Here is a 19,072-nt window from a genome sequence, read left to right as displayed (position 1 = left end):
ACAGTATCAATGATAGAACTCCCCCTTATTTTATTTGTTTGTTTGTTTTTCAAGACAGGGTCTTAATGTGCAGTCTACATTGGCTTTGGCTTCAAAATCCTCCTGAGGATCCTGAAAGCTAAGACTATTGAAAATGGATGTGTAAGAATGTCCCATGAACGTGACACATCTTCTCTAATGCCCCTCAAGTCTGTTGACATTGTGCTTCACCACCCTTGCTTCAGGTTTTATCTTTTTATTTCACAAACCATTTAAGAACTTTTCCTTTCTGGTTTATTTTGTTCTGAGGCTCTCACTTGTCTCAAACTTGAGACCTGGCTGCCTCTGGTTCCAGAGTTCTGGGTACACAGACATGTGGCATCACACCCGGCTCATAGTGTATGCTTATCACCTGTAATGGATGTTGCATGAGTACTTTTGTATCAGAGTGTTAGCACAGTATACATTCAAAATTAACTTATGGTTGACATGGTTTTCACTCTACAACAGGGTTTTAGGAAAGCTCTATATTGTGAATCAGAAACAGTCACATCCAACAAAAATATGCTAAAGGAACAGAGAAAGTATCAAGATAGGTCATGATGCCAGAGCCTAGAGTGGTGCTGTGAAAACAGAGTTCTGCAAGAATGCATCAGCAGTATGTTCTCATAGGAGTACATAATTGCGAGGCTACACTTTCATCCCTCACTGCACGCTGGAGTTTCAACCATTTACTTATTTATGTGGCAGTGCTATTTCAGAATGAATATTTATGATAACAATGATGAACTTTTATGGTGAAAATAGTCTTTTATTCAAATTAAGGAAATATGGTGTATACACACATATATACACATATTTCACAGTCTAGGGAGGAACACAGACGATTATTATTTTTGCCATAGAATATTAGTATAGTGTTTATTGATTCTTGTGTTCTTGTGTGTGTGTGTGTGTGTGTGAGAGAGAGAGAGAGAGAGAGAGAGAGAGAGAGAGAGAGAGAGGGGGGGGAGAAGGAGAGAAAGAGAGAGAGAGAATCCAGAGGCAGATGCCGAGTGTCTTTCTCAATCACTTTCGGCTTTATTTTTATTTTCCAAGGCTGGTTCTCTCACTGAACCTGGAGTTTTCAATTTTGCTAGTGGAACTATCTGGCTGCCCCAGGGGTTCCCCATCTCTGTCTGCTAGGTTATAGGAGGTTCAACAAGTCCACCCAGCTTTTAGGTGGGTGCTGGGGATCTGAACTTCAGTTCTCAAGCTCAGTAAGTGCTTTGTTCACTGAGCAACCCCAAGCCGCTGTGTATAGTGTTCCTTAAGGCTGATGAGTATCAAATTCAATTTAATAATTTAAATATAGGTAGTGCCTTAGAGATGAAAGACTTATCATACTAATAATCTATTAGCAAAGTAACTAAATAAAGATAAGTCAACAGGGATGGACAAACTACACCATGTAACCACCGCAGTAATACATTAGTGACAAAATCCTTCTTGTTTATACAAACTTCTTTTTAATATTTGGATTTATGTCCAATATTAAATGGAATATTGGAAGGACATGTGTTGCTCTGACCAAGTACTATTTATGTTTTCTCCTGCTCTTTGTTCATCTTGGCACAAGCCAAAAACAGTCTATTACACAAAGAGTTACTGGCCTGGATGTGGCTTCTATTATGTATTCAACCCCAGAGTACTTACACTGCTTCACACAAAAATTCTTCTGCATTTCCCTACAGACATTTTTTATCGTACTTGGCCAGACTTGTTACTCTTTATTATCCAGAGAAAAAAATAGCAGAATTATTGGAGTCTGCCATGGGGACCCAAACTGCATTGTTACCTGAAAAAAAACAAACCCCACACTCATTCATTTGATTTACTGCAAGATAAATCCAACCAACCCCCTAGGTATCTCTCAGATCAGACACATGCTATAAAGTGTCTACTTATCATATTGTAGCAATGCGCTTTTATTGCTCTATGCATAAAATAAAAACAGCCATGCTATTACATTTGATTCGTGTCCATGGGATGATCATGTCAGTGGGTGGCTGCAGTTCTGGGTTCGAGAATGACAAATCAAACTCTACAAAGTCCAGCTACATTCACGACGAATCAAGTCAGAGCCCATTTCTTCTGTCACTTTCATGAGAGAAGTGTTCTTAATGAGGCAACAATCAGTAAAACAAATGCCCAAACTGGAAATGAAGACAGAGGAGGAGAAGAGAAGAGAAAGTTTGCTAAAAGAAAGTCAGTCTACAGTCTAAGTTCTTGTCCCCCTTCCATGCCAGCCGTGACAAGAATACAATACAACTGAAAGGTCAAAATCCAACCACAGTCACTGGTAACAGTGACTTACTTCCTTTCTAACCCCTCTGAAGGTGACCTTTCACTGGGGATAGCATGCTCTCATTCAAAATCCATTCTGTTCCAGTCCCAAACTCAAAATTTCCTCGACCAGCACTGCATGTAGCATTCACCACCTCTAGTAGCTACACAAATGGCCACACCTATCAGTGTCAGCTTTCTGTTACTATGAATAGATTTTTTGGTTCATCCTGTCCCATTGGAATATAGACGGCTTGAGGACAAATGCTCCTGTTGTATGTAACCCAGAGAAGTTGGTGCTCAGACGGCGCCTGCTTACTAAAAGCCAGCTCAATGAAAAGAACCGTGTCTTATGCCAGAAATGAATCCCAAGTATAAATATTTAAGATAGACTATAGGCATAAGAATCCAACTGTGATTCTAATAAAGATCGTATTTGTCTCCTCCACATAGGATTATAATTTGAAGCCCACCACACACTCATAAATTTGATTGTGACTTTCGGTTTTAGAGTATCTGTATGGGCTCCTCCAGAGTAGACCCTACAAGGTTTCAACCAGAGTCCAACAAAAGCAGTGGGGGTTCTAGCATTCATGGTCAGTTCTGAACGTGTGCTTTCTACTCTGCTTCATGCAGCTGTACCATTGCCATCCTTCTGTGGGAAAATGATGACATTCTTGCAAATATCCATTTAGTCAAAGCACCTTTGCATAGCAGTCTTCGGGCAACATGTATGATTCAGCCCAAAGGGGGACCAAATAGTACTTACTGCTCACGTTGTAAATGTGAAATATACAGAGATTTATTGTTAGTTTCCTCCCTTTGCTGAATAACCAGACAGAACAAGTCATGGATTGTCTGAATATCCACAAGATGAATTTCTGCCCTCATTTTAGCTTAAGCCACAAAAAAAGGCTTTTGTGGCTTTTTAGCACCGCAGCTCTGCTCCACCCACAAGCCCACATACATCATTTGGCTTTATTACTTTACTTTTGAAAAAGTTCAGGTTTTACTAAAGATGGAAAGATGATACATTGTATAAGACAATGTGCTAAATGACCCAGCATTCGGTCTAACACTTTTTTTCCCCAAATGACAATTTTTAAATTTCTGATCAATTAAAATATCTATTACAATTGTATTATGATTGCATGTCTGCTCAAAAATTAAAGATTATAAATGTCAACAAGGAAAAACAATCTAACACTTTTTAAGCAATACTTTTAAAGGTGAAAGGAATCTAACAGAAATATCAGTGAGGTATCATTGAGTAAACTATGACCCAGGAATAATATGTGTACCCAAAAAAGAGAAAATCAAGTATTGCTGATCAAGTCTCACAGGTCTCAGATGCCACAGTTCTGAATGGCACCAACTTGGCTCACTCTGATGTCTTCAACACAGGGTCTAAGATTACTACATTGTAAACTATTGAGAGAAAACACTGTTTCTCCCCAGGGATATTCATCTAACACTCTCAGCTCAGGCCATTACTCTCCATGGCTTTGACAACATGTGTAAAAGAAGCCGAAATGCTGTCATCCCCTCCTCCTGTAATGTCAAAGAAATTAAGGAAATATGTCTTCAGCATGCAACCATGAAAGAAAACAGTTAATTCAGGACAATGTAGAATTTCCAAAGCATACATCCATTGCCCAGCATTACCCAAGTGCTTCTTCTTTCCGACAGTCAGCTGCTAAACAGTCCAACTTAACCTCATTCAAATGCTGAGGCTCAAAATCAGCAGGAATCTAAGACTACACACTTCATGCTTATTTTAAAATATTTCAGATAATATTTAACAATGGCCTTTTGCTCAGACTGTAGCAGCAGCTTTCAGGGGCAGGTCCAAGTCTTCACTAGACTAGCAAAGCTCTTAGCGCCTCTGTGTCTCAGTGAGGAAACTGAGGCAGAATGTTAGGGGTGCTCCCAGAGGCTCCTTTCTTCTCTGTTTCACTCTCTGTTGCTGAGATGAGCATTTCCCCCCCTCCACATGCTCTTGCTGTGGTACACTCTCTCACACAAGCCTAAAGCCACATGATCACTTGAAATTCATGAATTCATAGTTCAGATGCAGCATATGGCAGAAGGTCATTTTACATAGTGTTTTGGGGTGCCCGTGCTAGGACTATGATCTGTTACCTGGGGCAGCTGTGAGGTTTCCCACTGTGGCACTATCTTGGTGATGAAGACTATGAGCCAAACGTACCTTTTATCTCTATTAGCTAACTATCTCAAGTAGTGGCTTTGCTGACAGAAGGCTAACAAGACATCCTTCTGCTGGTTCATCCTCTCCTAAGGTAAGTCTAAGATGGCGTACTCCGTCATGGATGTACAAGTTTCTCGTGTACAAGCTCCCTCTACTCCCTATCCCTCTGAAGAAGCCTAGGGGTTTGCTATTTCTTATCTATAACCATCAATCATCTTCAAGACCTTTACCTACACCTTGACTTTCCTCATTCTCCTCTGACTCACCACACAGATTCATGACACACTCAACTATCTACTCTCCCCCAGGCCTACAGAGAAGGCCTTATGATCAGTGCTTAGAGGAGAAAAAAATGGCAGTTTCTTCTTTCTCCTTTTAGTACCCAAGGGAAAGACTAAAGCTACCACAGCACGATAACCCCAAGAGTACGGCTCACCTGGAAGGGAAGGAAAACCATGAATGACAGTGCCACACTGGTTTTGCCCTTTTACCATGGCACATGGTTCCTGGAGCTGAGGAGGAGAGGTAATGGGAATGGAGGGATATGACTAAGACCAGGAGGGAGGAGAGACAGCAGGAACAATGGGGCCAGAAGATGGAGGCTAAGAAGTCTCAAGTTGCCTCCTTTCAGTCAGGACATCTGGGTCCTGTGTGGACTGGAATCTGGAGTGTTAGAACACTTGTGGGAGACAGTAACATGCATGAAACTCTCCTTTCAGGTGTGGTCAGAGTTACAGAAAGGTAGGCCTCACTAATAATGGAAAATGTGAATTCCCTTTAAATACCGTAATTTTGTATTTCTGAACAATGCAAATAATTTCAATATCTGCCAAGTTAGTGATCAATGCCAGTGCTGTTTAGTATGAGAAAACCATATCCCTTCCCTCAAATCAACCATTGCCAGTCTCAGTGAACATGAGATGAACTTACAAAGGATCTGTCCTTACTAAAACGGTTGATTCCTCACTCTTCCATTTATTCTCAGTCCCCAAACTGTCATCCTAAGTTTACAATGTAAGAATTAACAAGAGACACTATGCTCCTCTACCCGCAAAATTTTGCAAAACCATTGGCTTCAATCCTGGAAGCTGACATAGCTTTCACCACATTTTAAAAGAAACAAAGTAAGGGAGGGGACGGAGGAACATAAGGTCATGGGGGGTCATGTCCGTGAAGGCTAGACAAGATACTGGCCAGAACGTTAATGTGAGTCAAACCAACCACTGTAGAAATGATCTGCCCGAATCTCACATTTTATAGTACTGGGGACTGAACCCAACCCTAGGCAGGTGCCTGACTCCTAAGTCACATACTTCCCTCACAAACTTGTCCTGGAACTCTGCTACTGTAACTCATTTTATGATGGACAACTGCTTTAGGAAGCTTATATAATGGCTACTGCCACAAAATGAATTGAAAAGAATATCATTAACAAATATTCAGATTTTCATTAACAAACTTCCAAATATTCATTGACAAATATATAAATATTCAGTGCTCTTGATGTATCTCGTGTTACAGTGCATGTGCTAACCCATCTTCAACAGAGGCTCTACAAGCACAACAACATAGAAACATAGCCCTTCCCTTCAGAGACTAGGCAAGGTATTCTAGATGTAGGGAATTTTATCTTAAAAACTTCAACTATAACAAACTTCAAAGTTCTTAATATTTTCCTTATTTGCTCAGGATTACAAACAAAACAAACACTTACCAACCAGGACAACAAGCCTGTATTTCTCATGAGCCTGCCGCCGATACGGCATCACTTCTTCATACGTGGGCACGTCTGCTGTGTCGTACTGGTCACTCTTTTTGCATTCATACATAGACTTGTTTGTTTTCTTATCTTTCCTGCTAAGACGGAAACTTCTTCGAAAACCAGCTACAAATAAAAAAAAATAGATATACACCTTTAGAAACTTTTTAAACTAAAAATTAAAATCCCTCAAGTCAAATATTAAACCCCTTCTATATCAGCTCCACAATATAAAATAAAACTCAAGTATCTGTAATTGTACAGAATTGTATTTGCTTTAAAAAGAATATCGAGGGCTGGAGAGACAGTGCCTGCTGAGGCAAGTTCCATCTAGAACCAGCATAGTAGAACGAGCGAACCGACTCCTCAGCTGTCCTCTGCCCTCTGCAGGCAGGCTACGGCACGTGCACACCCACACATAGCCACACACACACATGAAAGAAACAAAATATAATAAAAATTAAAAATAAAAAATAATAAATTAGGTGAGTAGAATACTTTTAGAGTTTTACTACAAGGTACAAAAATGAAACAAGGTACGTATGGATTTTGGGGACTTCATCGGAAGTGAATGATTATTTCCTTGGGCTTCAGAAAGGAAAAGGAAAAAGAAAGGCAATACTAAGGTAACAGTCAGCAGTCAGGACTGGGAACCTTCCTCAGCTGGTTGAGTACTTGCCTGGCATGCAGGATGCTCTGGGTTGGATGCCTAGCATAGCACAGCACTGCACGAAATATGTAATATGTGTAATTCCAGCAGTTGGGAGGTAGAAGGAGAAGGGCCAGAAATTCAGGGTCATCCTTGGCTACACAGTGAGTTTGAGGCCAGCCTGGGTTACATGAAACCATGTCTCAAAAAGAGAAAAGTAACAGTGAGTGAGGAAATATGGAGCTAACTGAGCCATCTTATGGAGTCAGTTCAATCAAAGGAAAATCAGCAAATATTTCTGCAATGGCCAGTGAACTCACATCTTAACAAGACAAAGTTAAATCAGCAAAGAATGAATGGATGAATAAAAGTCACTCTGTGACTCTCTAACTTTGGTTTTGAGGCGATCCTGGGTTATTCTGGAGGAAAGGTTACTTAGAAAGGACTTCATACAAGGAAATCTCAGCACAGCTCCCTCAGAGGCAGAGAGGAGTGAATGGACCAGTCCTGAAATCCACTGGTATCTCATAGAAAGAGAGAAATACAAGTGAGGTGGAGGGCAGTATGCCACCCTGGCCCCAATGGGGGCAAATGTGTGAATTCTAAAGCTACATGGGAGAGCATCCAGTGTTCTGTGAGGGGCTCAAGGGAAAAGCTGTACATGACCCTCTGCTCCTCTTTTCCCATAACACTGAGGAATTGCCAGAACCTGGTCCTCCGAGCATTTGTTCCCTAGCCGGACCTTCCCAATAGCATGCCACAGTGAGCCCGGATGCTTACCATGTACCTCAGTGTTAGCACAGTGGCTCAGACCAGAATGTCTGCCTAAGCTGGTAGAATCTACTTATCTGTGCCCCCAACTCTGTCATCAATGACAAGATTTGTGATTGATCATCCCAGCTTCAGCAGGTGGGATGCTGGTATTTTGGAGTTCTAATTGCACTCCCCACAATCCCATCCCTTAGCAGTTCTTTCTGATATGGAAGCCACTAAAATTTTGAGTACAAGGAGCATCCAAAACAAATGAAGTGCTGTGGCTAAAACAGGAGAGAATTCCGATCTGCAAATTGTAACAAAACCCTGACTTCTGAGAGACTGCTTACCTAGTTGGGTCTTTACAGCTCATTAATGGTTTTTTTCCTCCCACTACAAACAGGAAAGTGAGGGCAGAGGAAGGGATGAGGCAATCACATTTCTAAAGTAAGACTGTGAAAAAAGATAGGGGCCACGTTCCACGGGATGGGTGGCTGCATCTGCTCTGCAGGGCTTTACATAGAACAAACACGTACTTAAGAGTTTACCAGATTTCATTTTAAAAGACAGCAGCACAAACTACAAACCCACTCACACAGTATTTCGCTTTGGAAATGTCAACCAAGAAAGCAGGGTGTGTGGGGAATTTACATCAGAGCTGAAGTTGACAGGACTCCGAACAGCACAGGTCTTAGAGCTAATGGGACAGCAAAGGACACAGGCTGGTGACTGTTACCCTGGAATTCAGCCCCACCTCCAGCTTCTCAGAAGCCATGTCCTGGAACAGACTTGCCCAAGGAACTCCATTTATAGAACACAGGAAGAAAAGTGGTCAGGTGGCCACAGAGTTCTAGAGAGCAGGTAGCCAGAGTTCCGGAGAGCAGGAGGTCCGTGAAGGCTGGAGTTGCAAAGTGAGGGACACAGACTGGAAGTATTGCCCTGCCATACCAGCCGTGTATCGCTGCAGTTCCAGGAATCTTCTGCAAGACTCATTTTCTGTGGCTTGAAACATGGATAACAGCAGCATCTCTCTCCCAGGGTGGCGAAGGACAGGCTACTCACTGCCTCTGACCACAGCAAAGACTTCTGCATGACTCTTACAGATCCACACTGTATGTGTGTCTCCCACTATCTGACTGGACCTTTAGGGTAAGCATGTGGAGTCCCACAACACAGACTCTTTCAAAAAGGAGAAAAGCACATTTGGAGGCTCATTAATCAATTTTAAATGGGCTCTCATAAAAGACGAAAAAAATAGGAAAATTAAAGCCAGATTTAAATATGCGAATAGGGGCTGGGATGTCACTGTGTAGTATAGCATGTGGCTTTCATGAGGCTTTGGGTTCACCATCTCCAGTGCTACAATTCATAAACAAACAATTATTTTAAATGCCCCATTGACTAGTCATTTTAAAGAAACACAATAGAAAGGATTAGTATGTTGTAACTATTCTTTTTTCACATTCTTTTCTAGGAATGCATGGAGTTTTTGTTGCCAAACTTAATTTTTAAAGAGCATCCTTCCCTCCAGTCTTAGGATTTTTTTAAACTTACTTCTCCACATCATAAAGGTTTATGTAATATGTATTATGTATTATGTATAGTCACTTTATATATATATACTCATATACATATACATACCTACACACACTTGTTAACATATTCATGTACAGGAAACAGAAAATTTCTCAGCTCAGAATCAACAGTTAACAAGCTGTGAAATCTAACTTTGTTATTGTAATATTTTTTCAGGCAAAACCCAAAACCAAACCTACACATACCCAAATACCTAAACCTAAACCAACACACACACACACACACACACACACACACACACACACACACACAGAGTTATTTTCCTAGAATCTGTCCCTCCACAGCTTGTGGTTTCCCACCTCCAGTTGGAAATGAGTAATCCAACCACGCCTGTCAGTGTCCCGTTGGTTAAGGACTTCTTGACTTCGGATTTTTCTTGGTTCTCTTACTAACATGAGCTTAAACTGAAACTGAGGGGTTCCCCTCAGATGAGGGCTGGTAACAAGGCACCTAATAAGTCAGCAGCGTGTGCCTTGCTCAGCAGGGCAGCTTTGGGAGCAGAGGGAGAGGAACTCTATCAAGGAATTTGGGGTAAGGGAACAGTTTCACATGAAATGTATTTTCCTTATAGTTCATATTTTTGTAATTTATAATAGGCTCAACATTTTTATGGACAGGTTTGTTTCCAGGAAAGCTTATCCACAGCTGCTAGAAATCTGTGTCTTTGAAAGGAACAACGGGTTTTATTACAATAGGAAAGTGACATCAGATTGGGATGCAGCTGCGAGACAGAGCTTATCTAATACTTGCAGTAGTGACAATTCACAGTAACCTGCCAATTTATCATCTAACGCCACAGCTCTGCTAAAAGACATTGACCATGAAGGGGCGACTTATAAAGAAAGCTGCTTGTTATCTGAAACAGCTACTCCATATCCCTGGTCCAGCTGTCTGCTTCGCCAATGATTCATGAGGTTATGCTGCTTGCTGGAAGCCAGGCTCTTCTCGCCTAGGACTCCTCCGATGGGCTAATAACAAGGCCTGTTGGCAACTGCTTATTTACCTGTCCTCCCACAACAGCTCATTGCTTCTTTAAACCCTACAGTAATGTGGCCAGTGTAAAGTCCCACATCACTGTTATTAAAAGTGGCCGTGGGATCGAACATTTCACGTCATTGCTCTTCGCCTTTTTCACTTCTTCTGTCATTGCCTGGTTAGTGCTCACTGATGAAGCTGAGTCAGTCCTTCATCATGACAATCATATACACACGTAAATGTCAGCAAGCCGAGGAACCTTCTGCCCAAAGGTGTTCGCCCCTAAAGATGAACTGATTTTAAAGAAACCCTAAATCGTGTGTGTTGGAATCTGTAACGTTGCTTTTGATTTCTACCACTGTTTTAAGGAATCTGCTCTTCCTACGTCTGATAAATATTCGCCTACATTCTTCTCAATTTTAAGAAGTGGGATTCATGGCTTTATAATTCATTTTCTTTCTTTTTTAAATCCCATCTGGAATCACTTAGATGTAATCATGACATCAGGCCTGTGAAGTGTGGCTGTAACTTTCTACTTTTCTAAATAATTAACCCGATGGTTCAAAAAAAAAAACAAGGAGAAGGACCCCTATACAACTTCATATTGAGACACATATACAGAGGCATTACACTGTTTCTGTCATGGCAGAAAAAAGGGGGGATTCTTGATTTGAGCCAAGCTCACTTTCTGGTTAGTGTCCCCACCAAAGCACACTCTCAATGGTGGCAGGATGGCTTGGCTAAGAACTCATCAGGACTGCTCAAAACACCTGATGTGGGTTAATTTATTCAGTTTTCTCAGCAACCCTGGGAGAGGAGTTGAGTCTAAACGGCCCTTCCCCTCCACCGTAACAGAAAGTGATAGGCAAAGCCTGGCTGTAGTATTCCACAATGAAATGAGGTCAGATGTGGAACAGGGAAAATGACAAGCCCCTGCTACAATTTAACAGAAAGAAACTGTCAAAGAAAAACATCAGTTTAACTTATGGGTTAAAAGGGTTTTTTCCTAATACTTTTTTTTTTCTCCCAAATTAAGCAAGCATTTATGTCCCTTTGTATTCAAAGTTAGTTGTAAAGCACAAAAATTACAAGACTGCCACTGGCCTCAAAAAGTTACTCATCCTCCAGTAACTCACATACTTACAGTTTACAGTGTTTTCACATATGGGATCCTGACTGTAACTTGGGATTCTTTGTCTTAGAATGTCTGATTGAATATATATATATATAATATATATATATATATATATATATATATATCAGTTGTAATTTGGTCATTCTCAAAACTTGCATCATACTGCATCCTTACAACACAGTAACCACGAGTATCAAATGTAATTCCTGTGCCTAGAATTTAAGAAACATGTGTTACTAAAATAAGCTTTAACATTGTGGGAAGCAGAGTATCTCTCTACTCCACAGCTCCACACACTGATGTTAATTTTAACAGTAAAAATAATTTAGAAAAGAAACAGATATATAGAAATATGAAAATAGATAAATGATAAAATAACCTCCCAGAGAAACAGGGCTGAAATGATTAAAATTATAAAGTATACAGCACCATAGATGCAAAATAATAATTAGAAGAACTAGACAGGATATAATAATTGCACTTAACATGATGAGCTTTAAAAAGTGCTATAAAAAGTGTTATGAATACAGAAATACAGAAGAAAATACTTTAAAGAAAAACAATGGCTGTGCTAGGCAGAAAGGGCCTTGTCAACTACTTTATTATTCAAACTCACTGTATGACTTTACAATTTATTAAGAAAATGAAACAATTTAAAATATATGACCACACAGATGAAAACTGATCTAGGCAGTCATAGTTGGGTGGTTCTCTAGACAAAGTACATAAAATCTCTATCTCCAAAGCAGATTCCAGGCTCCTGGATTTTGAAGTGATTACACAAAACACCAAGTTTCTATTTAAATGATGGTTGGAAGTAGCCAATAAATACAACACAACACAAAACACCAAGTTTCTATGTAAATGATGGTTGGAAGTAGCCAATAAATACAACACAAAGCAAGCAATGAAAGTGAAACCAATGGCATTTTATAAAAGCATAATGGAGTATAAGAAATCAAGAGGACAGAGAACCAGAAAGAAACGGTGATGACTAAAAGAAATATATTGTTTCAAAAGCTCAAAATGGAATAAAACGGCTAAGGAGTTTATTACAAAATCAGAAGTCACCATATTCTTTTGTTCTTATAAGTAAATCCAGTGAAGAGTAAAATGTTTTAAGTTTTAGGATCTCACTTTTTTTTAATAGAATTGTGCCCTTTAGGATGTCATTAAAATGCTAATTTCATAATGAACTCAGAAGTCCTTCAGGCTCAGCAAACCCCACTGACAGCTTCAGAGTCACACACGGACAATACGGATGTGTATTTTGTCTTTCTGTTTACTCAAAGAAAATAAATATCCAACTATCATGCCACCACCTGCGATGCATCAGACAGGATGGTTTCAATACCTGATTTCAATTGTTTTACATAACCAATCCTGGTCGATAACATCAGATGCTATGCATTGCTAATGTTTAAACAAGCTTTTCATAAGATTACATTATACAGATGTTCAGTGCACAAAAAGAAAAATCTTAGTGAAATCTTGAACCCCAGCAGTGTAAATATGTCACGGGTACCTCAAAACTCAGACTCCTAGAAGAATTCATCTCCATCTCCTAATGTATGAAAAAACACAGTCAAAATGAAATGCTCAATTTTCCTAAAAGGAGCCTAAAACTAAGCATTTTACAGCTTTTATCTCCATTTTAAATATACTGAAATACAGGTCCCATTTTTATATACTGGGAGTACCGCCAAAAACATCATATGAAAAAAAAAAAAAAAAACCTTTTTCTGCATCTTAAAAATCAGAGCAATTTAACCATGCAAATATTTACCTAGTATCTAAATTATGAGAAAGAGTAAATTTTACTATAAAGGAGTGTTTAAAGAAGATTTTTAAAACCCCATGAAGATATTAATAAAAAAGAACTAGGCAGCTGGAAGTTATTCTACAATATTAGATTCTTGACCAGAAAACAGTGAGTGTGTCCTCAAAAACACTCTGCCCATAAAGCTGGTGCCCTTAACAAATCAGCACAGGCATGATGACACACCGGAGAAGTGACTTCCATCATATCACTGATAAAAAGATGCCCACATGGTCACATTACTTTAGTTTTTCATTGTTGAGATGATGCCTGGTAATTTATTGGCCAACTGTTAAACATTACCCCAGAGGCGATGACCACAACCAAGCACATCTTAAAGTGACAAGTAACAATTTTGGTGGGTGGAGGTTTGAATTGCACAGAAAAAAAACAAAACAAAACAAAAAAACACCAAAGTATGAATAGGGAATTTCGGACATCAATGTGCTCTAGAATTTAGTATGGATGTGTGAGCCCTCCCGTCATCTCACAGTGCAGGAAAATCAATAAAGAAAGAACAATGTCATGATTATATTATGCTACACATACTGTGAATCTTTATTGCTCAGGGGCAGGAGGAGAGGTTTTTGAACAAATTACCAGAGAAACCACCTCCAGCATGTGACAAGTTCACAACTTCCTTTGTAGTGACCTGCGTTCAAATCCACAATGGTCCTTGAACCATGCAGCTCATTTCAAGCTAAAAATAAAACAGAGACTCAAAAGTCCCCGTTACAACCCTGGAAGCTCAACTAAGATATGAAGTGCAATTTCCAAGGGAAAAATAACTTCTACTTTAAGATTTCCCAATCACACTAACACCCAAAATTTATTGTTCAAATAAACAACTGGAAGAGCACCAAAATATCACCCCCTCAAACAGAGAAACTAAGAGAGAATTTAACTTTCTGCCAAACAGCTAATAGAGAAATGAGTTCTTACTTACACTTTCAAAATTATGACAAAATACAGTATGCACATATAAAACTGCAGTTCCAGACAGAGGAAAAATTGGATTTGAAACTTTACTCTTTTTTTCTTAACTTGAGACTATCCTTACAACCTAAAATTCTCCCAGCAAGGATAGTTTCTGTCAGGAAACAAGTATTTCCAAGCAGGAGTCCAGACTTGTTGAGATTCTGCAGAGGTCTTTTCTATTCGAGAAAGACCCTGTATTGCATTTGGAAAAAAAAATGCTTCTAAATATTCTCTTCACAAATCCTATCTCATGGAAAACATCACAATGGTGTATTTAAACATGTATGCACGTCCCTGCCTAGCAGTCTTTAATAAGTGAGTAGACTGCTGGATTAAACGGGAACTTTCACTCGATTCATAAAACCAGCTATGTTCTTAAACACAAGAGAACCGAGGGGAGAAATAAGAACCTGCCCTAAGAAAAGCGTGCATACACACACACACACACACACACACACACACACACACACACACACACACACACACACAGAGAGAGAGAGAAGAGAGAGAGAGAGAGAGAGAGAGAGAGAGAGAGAGAGAGAGATAAACATCAACTTAAAAAAATTGACATCATGGAGTTCTGTTTTATTATTTAACTTTAGGCTAAATACTTCGGTTAAATAGAAAGGGCAGTCTAGGTCCCAAAACTGATCTTGTTTTAAAAGAATGCAATGTGTGCTCCAGCAAGGACAGAAGCACCAAAAACTCAATTCTTCAGGAAATCATTTGCAGCAAAGAATTAGAAAACACATGCACGATACACAATGCCTCCTGAACTGATTAGGACAGGATTTCTGTAATGAATTAGCCACAGGAAAACAGCCAGTGACTCATACCAATGTTAGAAAACTGCTTCATACTGATTATTTTGGCCTAAGGCAAGAAAAATAGGATTTTATAAATCTCTTCTACTGGGGAGTGAGTACAGAATCTGAACACACCAGCTTCCACATCACTCACCAAAGTGGAAGAATTTTCCAGACCTTTAATCCTTGTCATCTGTGTAAATACGTAGTGAACACACATATATGCCATGTACCAACCAATGACAATCTGTATACATTGCTCATATACACATCCAGGATACATACACATATACATCATGTATCTGTCAGTGGCAATCTTTAATGTGGGCAGCTCCTGACTTACAGGGATTCAACTTTAAAATGTATAACTGTGTCTTTACAATTTCTCTTTACAGTATTCTACTGATTTATCTTCATATAATTACAAAACTTTACACAGACTACAAACAGCTTACATTGATTGTCCAGCCATCCAGTTTCTTCCTGCTCTCCAATAAAATAGCCACATCTTTTTCACTGACGACAACACTGACCTGTAAGAAGCTGGTTCCACGCCAGTCAGAATCACATCACACAGTAAATCCAATCACCGAAGCCTCAGCTAACACAGGTGTAAAGTACAAGTGCCAGGTGGTACACACCTGTGATCCCAGCATTCAAGAGTCTGAAGCCAGATGCCAGAAGAGGATAACTGTTGCCCTGGAGCTGGAGTTATGATTGTGAGCCACACGATGTGGGAGCTAGGAACCAAAGCTGTGCTTTCGTCAAGAAAGGATACACTATTAACTGCTCAGCCATCTTTCTAGCCTATTCTCAGAAAGTAGATCCTGGTGGAGGATAAGGGGCTACCCATATTCTGCTTCATGACTATTTTCATGTGCTTCAAAGAAAGTGAAAATAACCAAATGTTCCCCCTGGTTGTGTCAACACACCAGGCCATGATCCGGTGTAGGAATCAAAGACGCTGGCCCAGGGATATCCTTCTCTGGATATGGAAGTGGGTGACAGAGCAGGGTACAGCCCTAAAACAAGCCACAACCTCAGCTACTTACTAACTAATCTTCAGGAAAGGTCAGACAGAAAGACCAAATTCCTAAGAGCTTTTCCAGAGATGTCTCAGAGCCAGAGACATGTGTGATGTGGCAAGGATGGACACTAACCTATCCCGTATGAGCCAAAGCTGTCCCAAACAAGCTAACTACAGTGTCTGCTGGGACAGGCTTATCACAGAATGCTAGGATCCCTTAGAGGGACACTCGAAATGACTGAAATGCTAAGAACCAGTTCCATCTGGCTGACTCAGGCCGTCTGGATTATTTCTCTTAAAGAAGCAGGGGACATGGAAAATAGATCAACTAGCCAAAGGGAATTTTTCTCTTCAAAGTGACACTCACCACAGACACATCTAAAGCATTAGAAAAGCCAAGTGGAGTAACTCACGACTGTAATCCCAGTACTCAGAAGGCTGAGGCAGGAGGATCATGAATCTGAGATAATCTGGCAAAAGACACACTGCTGCCTCAAAAAGCCAAAAACAAGAGGCTGGAGAGACAGCTCAGCAGTTAAGAGCACACTGGCTGCTCTTCCCCAGAATCCCCCTTCAATTTCCAGCCCCCACATGGCAGCTCACAACCACCTGTAACTCCAGTTCCAAGGGATCTGTTGCCTTCTTCTGGCCTCTGTGGATACTGTATGCACATGATACACAGGCATAGCTGCAGGCAAAACACCTAAACAGATTTTTTTAAAAAAAACTCTTAAGCCAAAATATATATTCATATAGGATAGTAACAGTGTTTTCTCCCCATATTGATCAGCTATCTGGCCAAGATGATTTGGAAATTCCTCTTGACAGAAAATAATATCTAAAATATCTTCCTGGGAGTGGTAAAGCAGAGCATGATGTGTGTGAACAGTCTCTAATCAGGTGAAGGCCTTGACAGATGAAGACAAAGGCACGCCGCAGTAGACTGTCTGAGAGTCCCTGTATCATGCTGAAGACCTTCCTTCCAGTCTGAGTTTATACATTCTTATTGTGAAAAGGACCACCACTTAGTCCCTGGGATGTCTCATCTAGTTTCATCCTTTTAATAGACCCTGGTATTTACAACTTCCAAATTGATGGCCTTGACTCCTGTTCCTCATGTTTGCTCCACTGCCAATTCCATATGGATGCCTTTAACACACTGTGCCCAAAACAGGACATTCTGGCAGATAACACCTCCAATTTTTCCTCTCTCTGTATACATTTAAGTCCATTCTTATGCTTAACAATGACCCGAACCATAAACTCATACCCAACTTACCCAACTCTCCTACATGTCCAGAATCCAGCCTTCCTGCTACGTACAGTGAAAACATCCTAGTTCAAAGCTCATCATCTGTTACCTGAATTGCCACAGTGTTTCTCTGCTTCTGCCCTGCCCCCTTCCAGATCCTCAACCCATCAGCTAGTGTGACCCTTGAAATATGGGCCAGGTCATGTTACAGTCTTGCTCAGGACCTGCCAATGAGTTCCTGCTTCCTATAAAGTACCAGCTAAATGCTTGCCCAACTTGTCATGTCTGTTGCACAGACTGAGCTTCTGGTCACTCTGTTCTGGCACACAGGCTCCTTCAGGTGCAGCAGACACCCTACCTTAGGGTCTTGCACTATGCTTATCTTACTACTTAGATGCTTATTTCCCACAATGCCCCTCCCCAGCTTTCTGACTACACAAGACTTTTCAGGAAGACACTCTTATTTAATGAGATAGCTCCTTCATTACCCTATTTTCTTCTCAGTGCTTACTACTATCTTATAGGTTATAGACAGCTGTCCCGCCTCACTGTCAAATGGTGGATTTCACATCTTATGCTTCCATAATTAGATAGCTTATTTCCCATCAGGGAAGGTGACCTTTTTGTCTAATGGCTATGTATCTCTTCATGACTCCCAGGACTCATGCTCTTAGGCCGTCCTCCCACACTGACTCTACCTTGGCCAAGAGACTTACTCTGGTCCCTAAAAGACTTTAACTGCAGGAACACTCGAGTGCTACTTTTTTCTTGCTGAAGTCAAGAACCCTGAGAACACTGTTTGGGAAGCTTCCTGTGGCATGAAAGCCACACAAGGGGCTGGGAAAATGGCTCAGTAGGTAAAGGACCCGAGTTCTGATCCTCAGCACCTATGTTAATAGCCAGGCATGGCAGAATGCACCTACAACTGTAGGACTCCGTAAGTGGTAGAGGCAGGCATACCTCTAAGGCTTGCTGACCAGCTAACTCTAGTCACACCACTAAGTTCCATGCTCGGTGAGAAATCCTTTCTCAAAAAATAAGTTAGAGTGCGATTGAGAATGATACCTGACACTGACCTCAGGCTTTCATATTCAGGGACCAATGTGCACGGACACAGACACAGACACACACACACAGACACAGACACACACACACACACACACACACACACACACACACACACAGAGAGAGAGAGAGAGAGAGAGAGAGAGAGAGGAGAGAGAGAGAGAGAGAGAGAACATGTAACAAATGAGCTCACTCAGCTAAATGCCCCACAAATCAGACAGACCCCAGCCACCAGACTACAAAGAGCCACCAAACTGAGCCTGGGCAGAACCACAGAGCTGACCTCAGATCTACAGGCCTACATGTTTGTTGTCTGAAACTGTGAGGAATTTCAGGAGGCACAGTGGGAGGTGCCGGGCCACAGAGCACTGGGCACATTGCAATGCTCTGAAAAGGAAACAATGAAGGCAGCACCCTCTCTGCTCTGGTGCCTCAAATCTTAGACTTTTCTGTAAATTCAGGTGATGTGTGGACAGGAAGACTACAATTTTCATTTGGTTGGTGATATGAGACCTTAATTACGAGAAGTGGGAAGACCACGTGTTGCAAAATTTTGGGTGTGTTTTACAAAAACTAAAACCCAGAAGGCAGCTGCAGGGAAGCAGACTATAGTTGTTGTCTTTATACAGATGTAGGATGAATCCAGAAGCATTAATTGTATCCTTTGGTTCTCAAGTGAACAACACTTACTTCCCAGGCCTCAGTCTAATTGTCACAGAATGGATAGAATATCCCGACCTATATG

At 40.7% G+C, this 19,072-nt stretch overlaps 1 protein-coding gene across 1 annotated transcript in view; it reads right to left on the bottom strand.

Moving 5' to 3' along the window:
* The window catches only part of Mpp7 (membrane palmitoylated protein 7), a 144,383-nt gene that overhangs the window by 23,632 nt on the left and 101,679 nt on the right, over positions 1-19,072 (bottom strand). Inside the window, exon 11 of the mRNA XM_035442768.1 lies at positions 6,228-6,398. Within this exon, the coding sequence (XP_035298659.1) occupies positions 6,228-6,398 (171 nt within the window). The remainder of the gene's footprint in view (positions 1-6,227; positions 6,399-19,072) is intronic.

Source organism: Cricetulus griseus, chromosome 3, assembly GCF_003668045.3.
Source record: "Cricetulus griseus strain 17A/GY chromosome 3, alternate assembly CriGri-PICRH-1.0, whole genome shotgun sequence".
NCBI lineage: Eukaryota > Metazoa > Chordata > Mammalia > Rodentia > Cricetidae > Cricetulus > Cricetulus griseus.
This window is presented reverse-complemented; position numbering and strand designations above follow the sequence as displayed.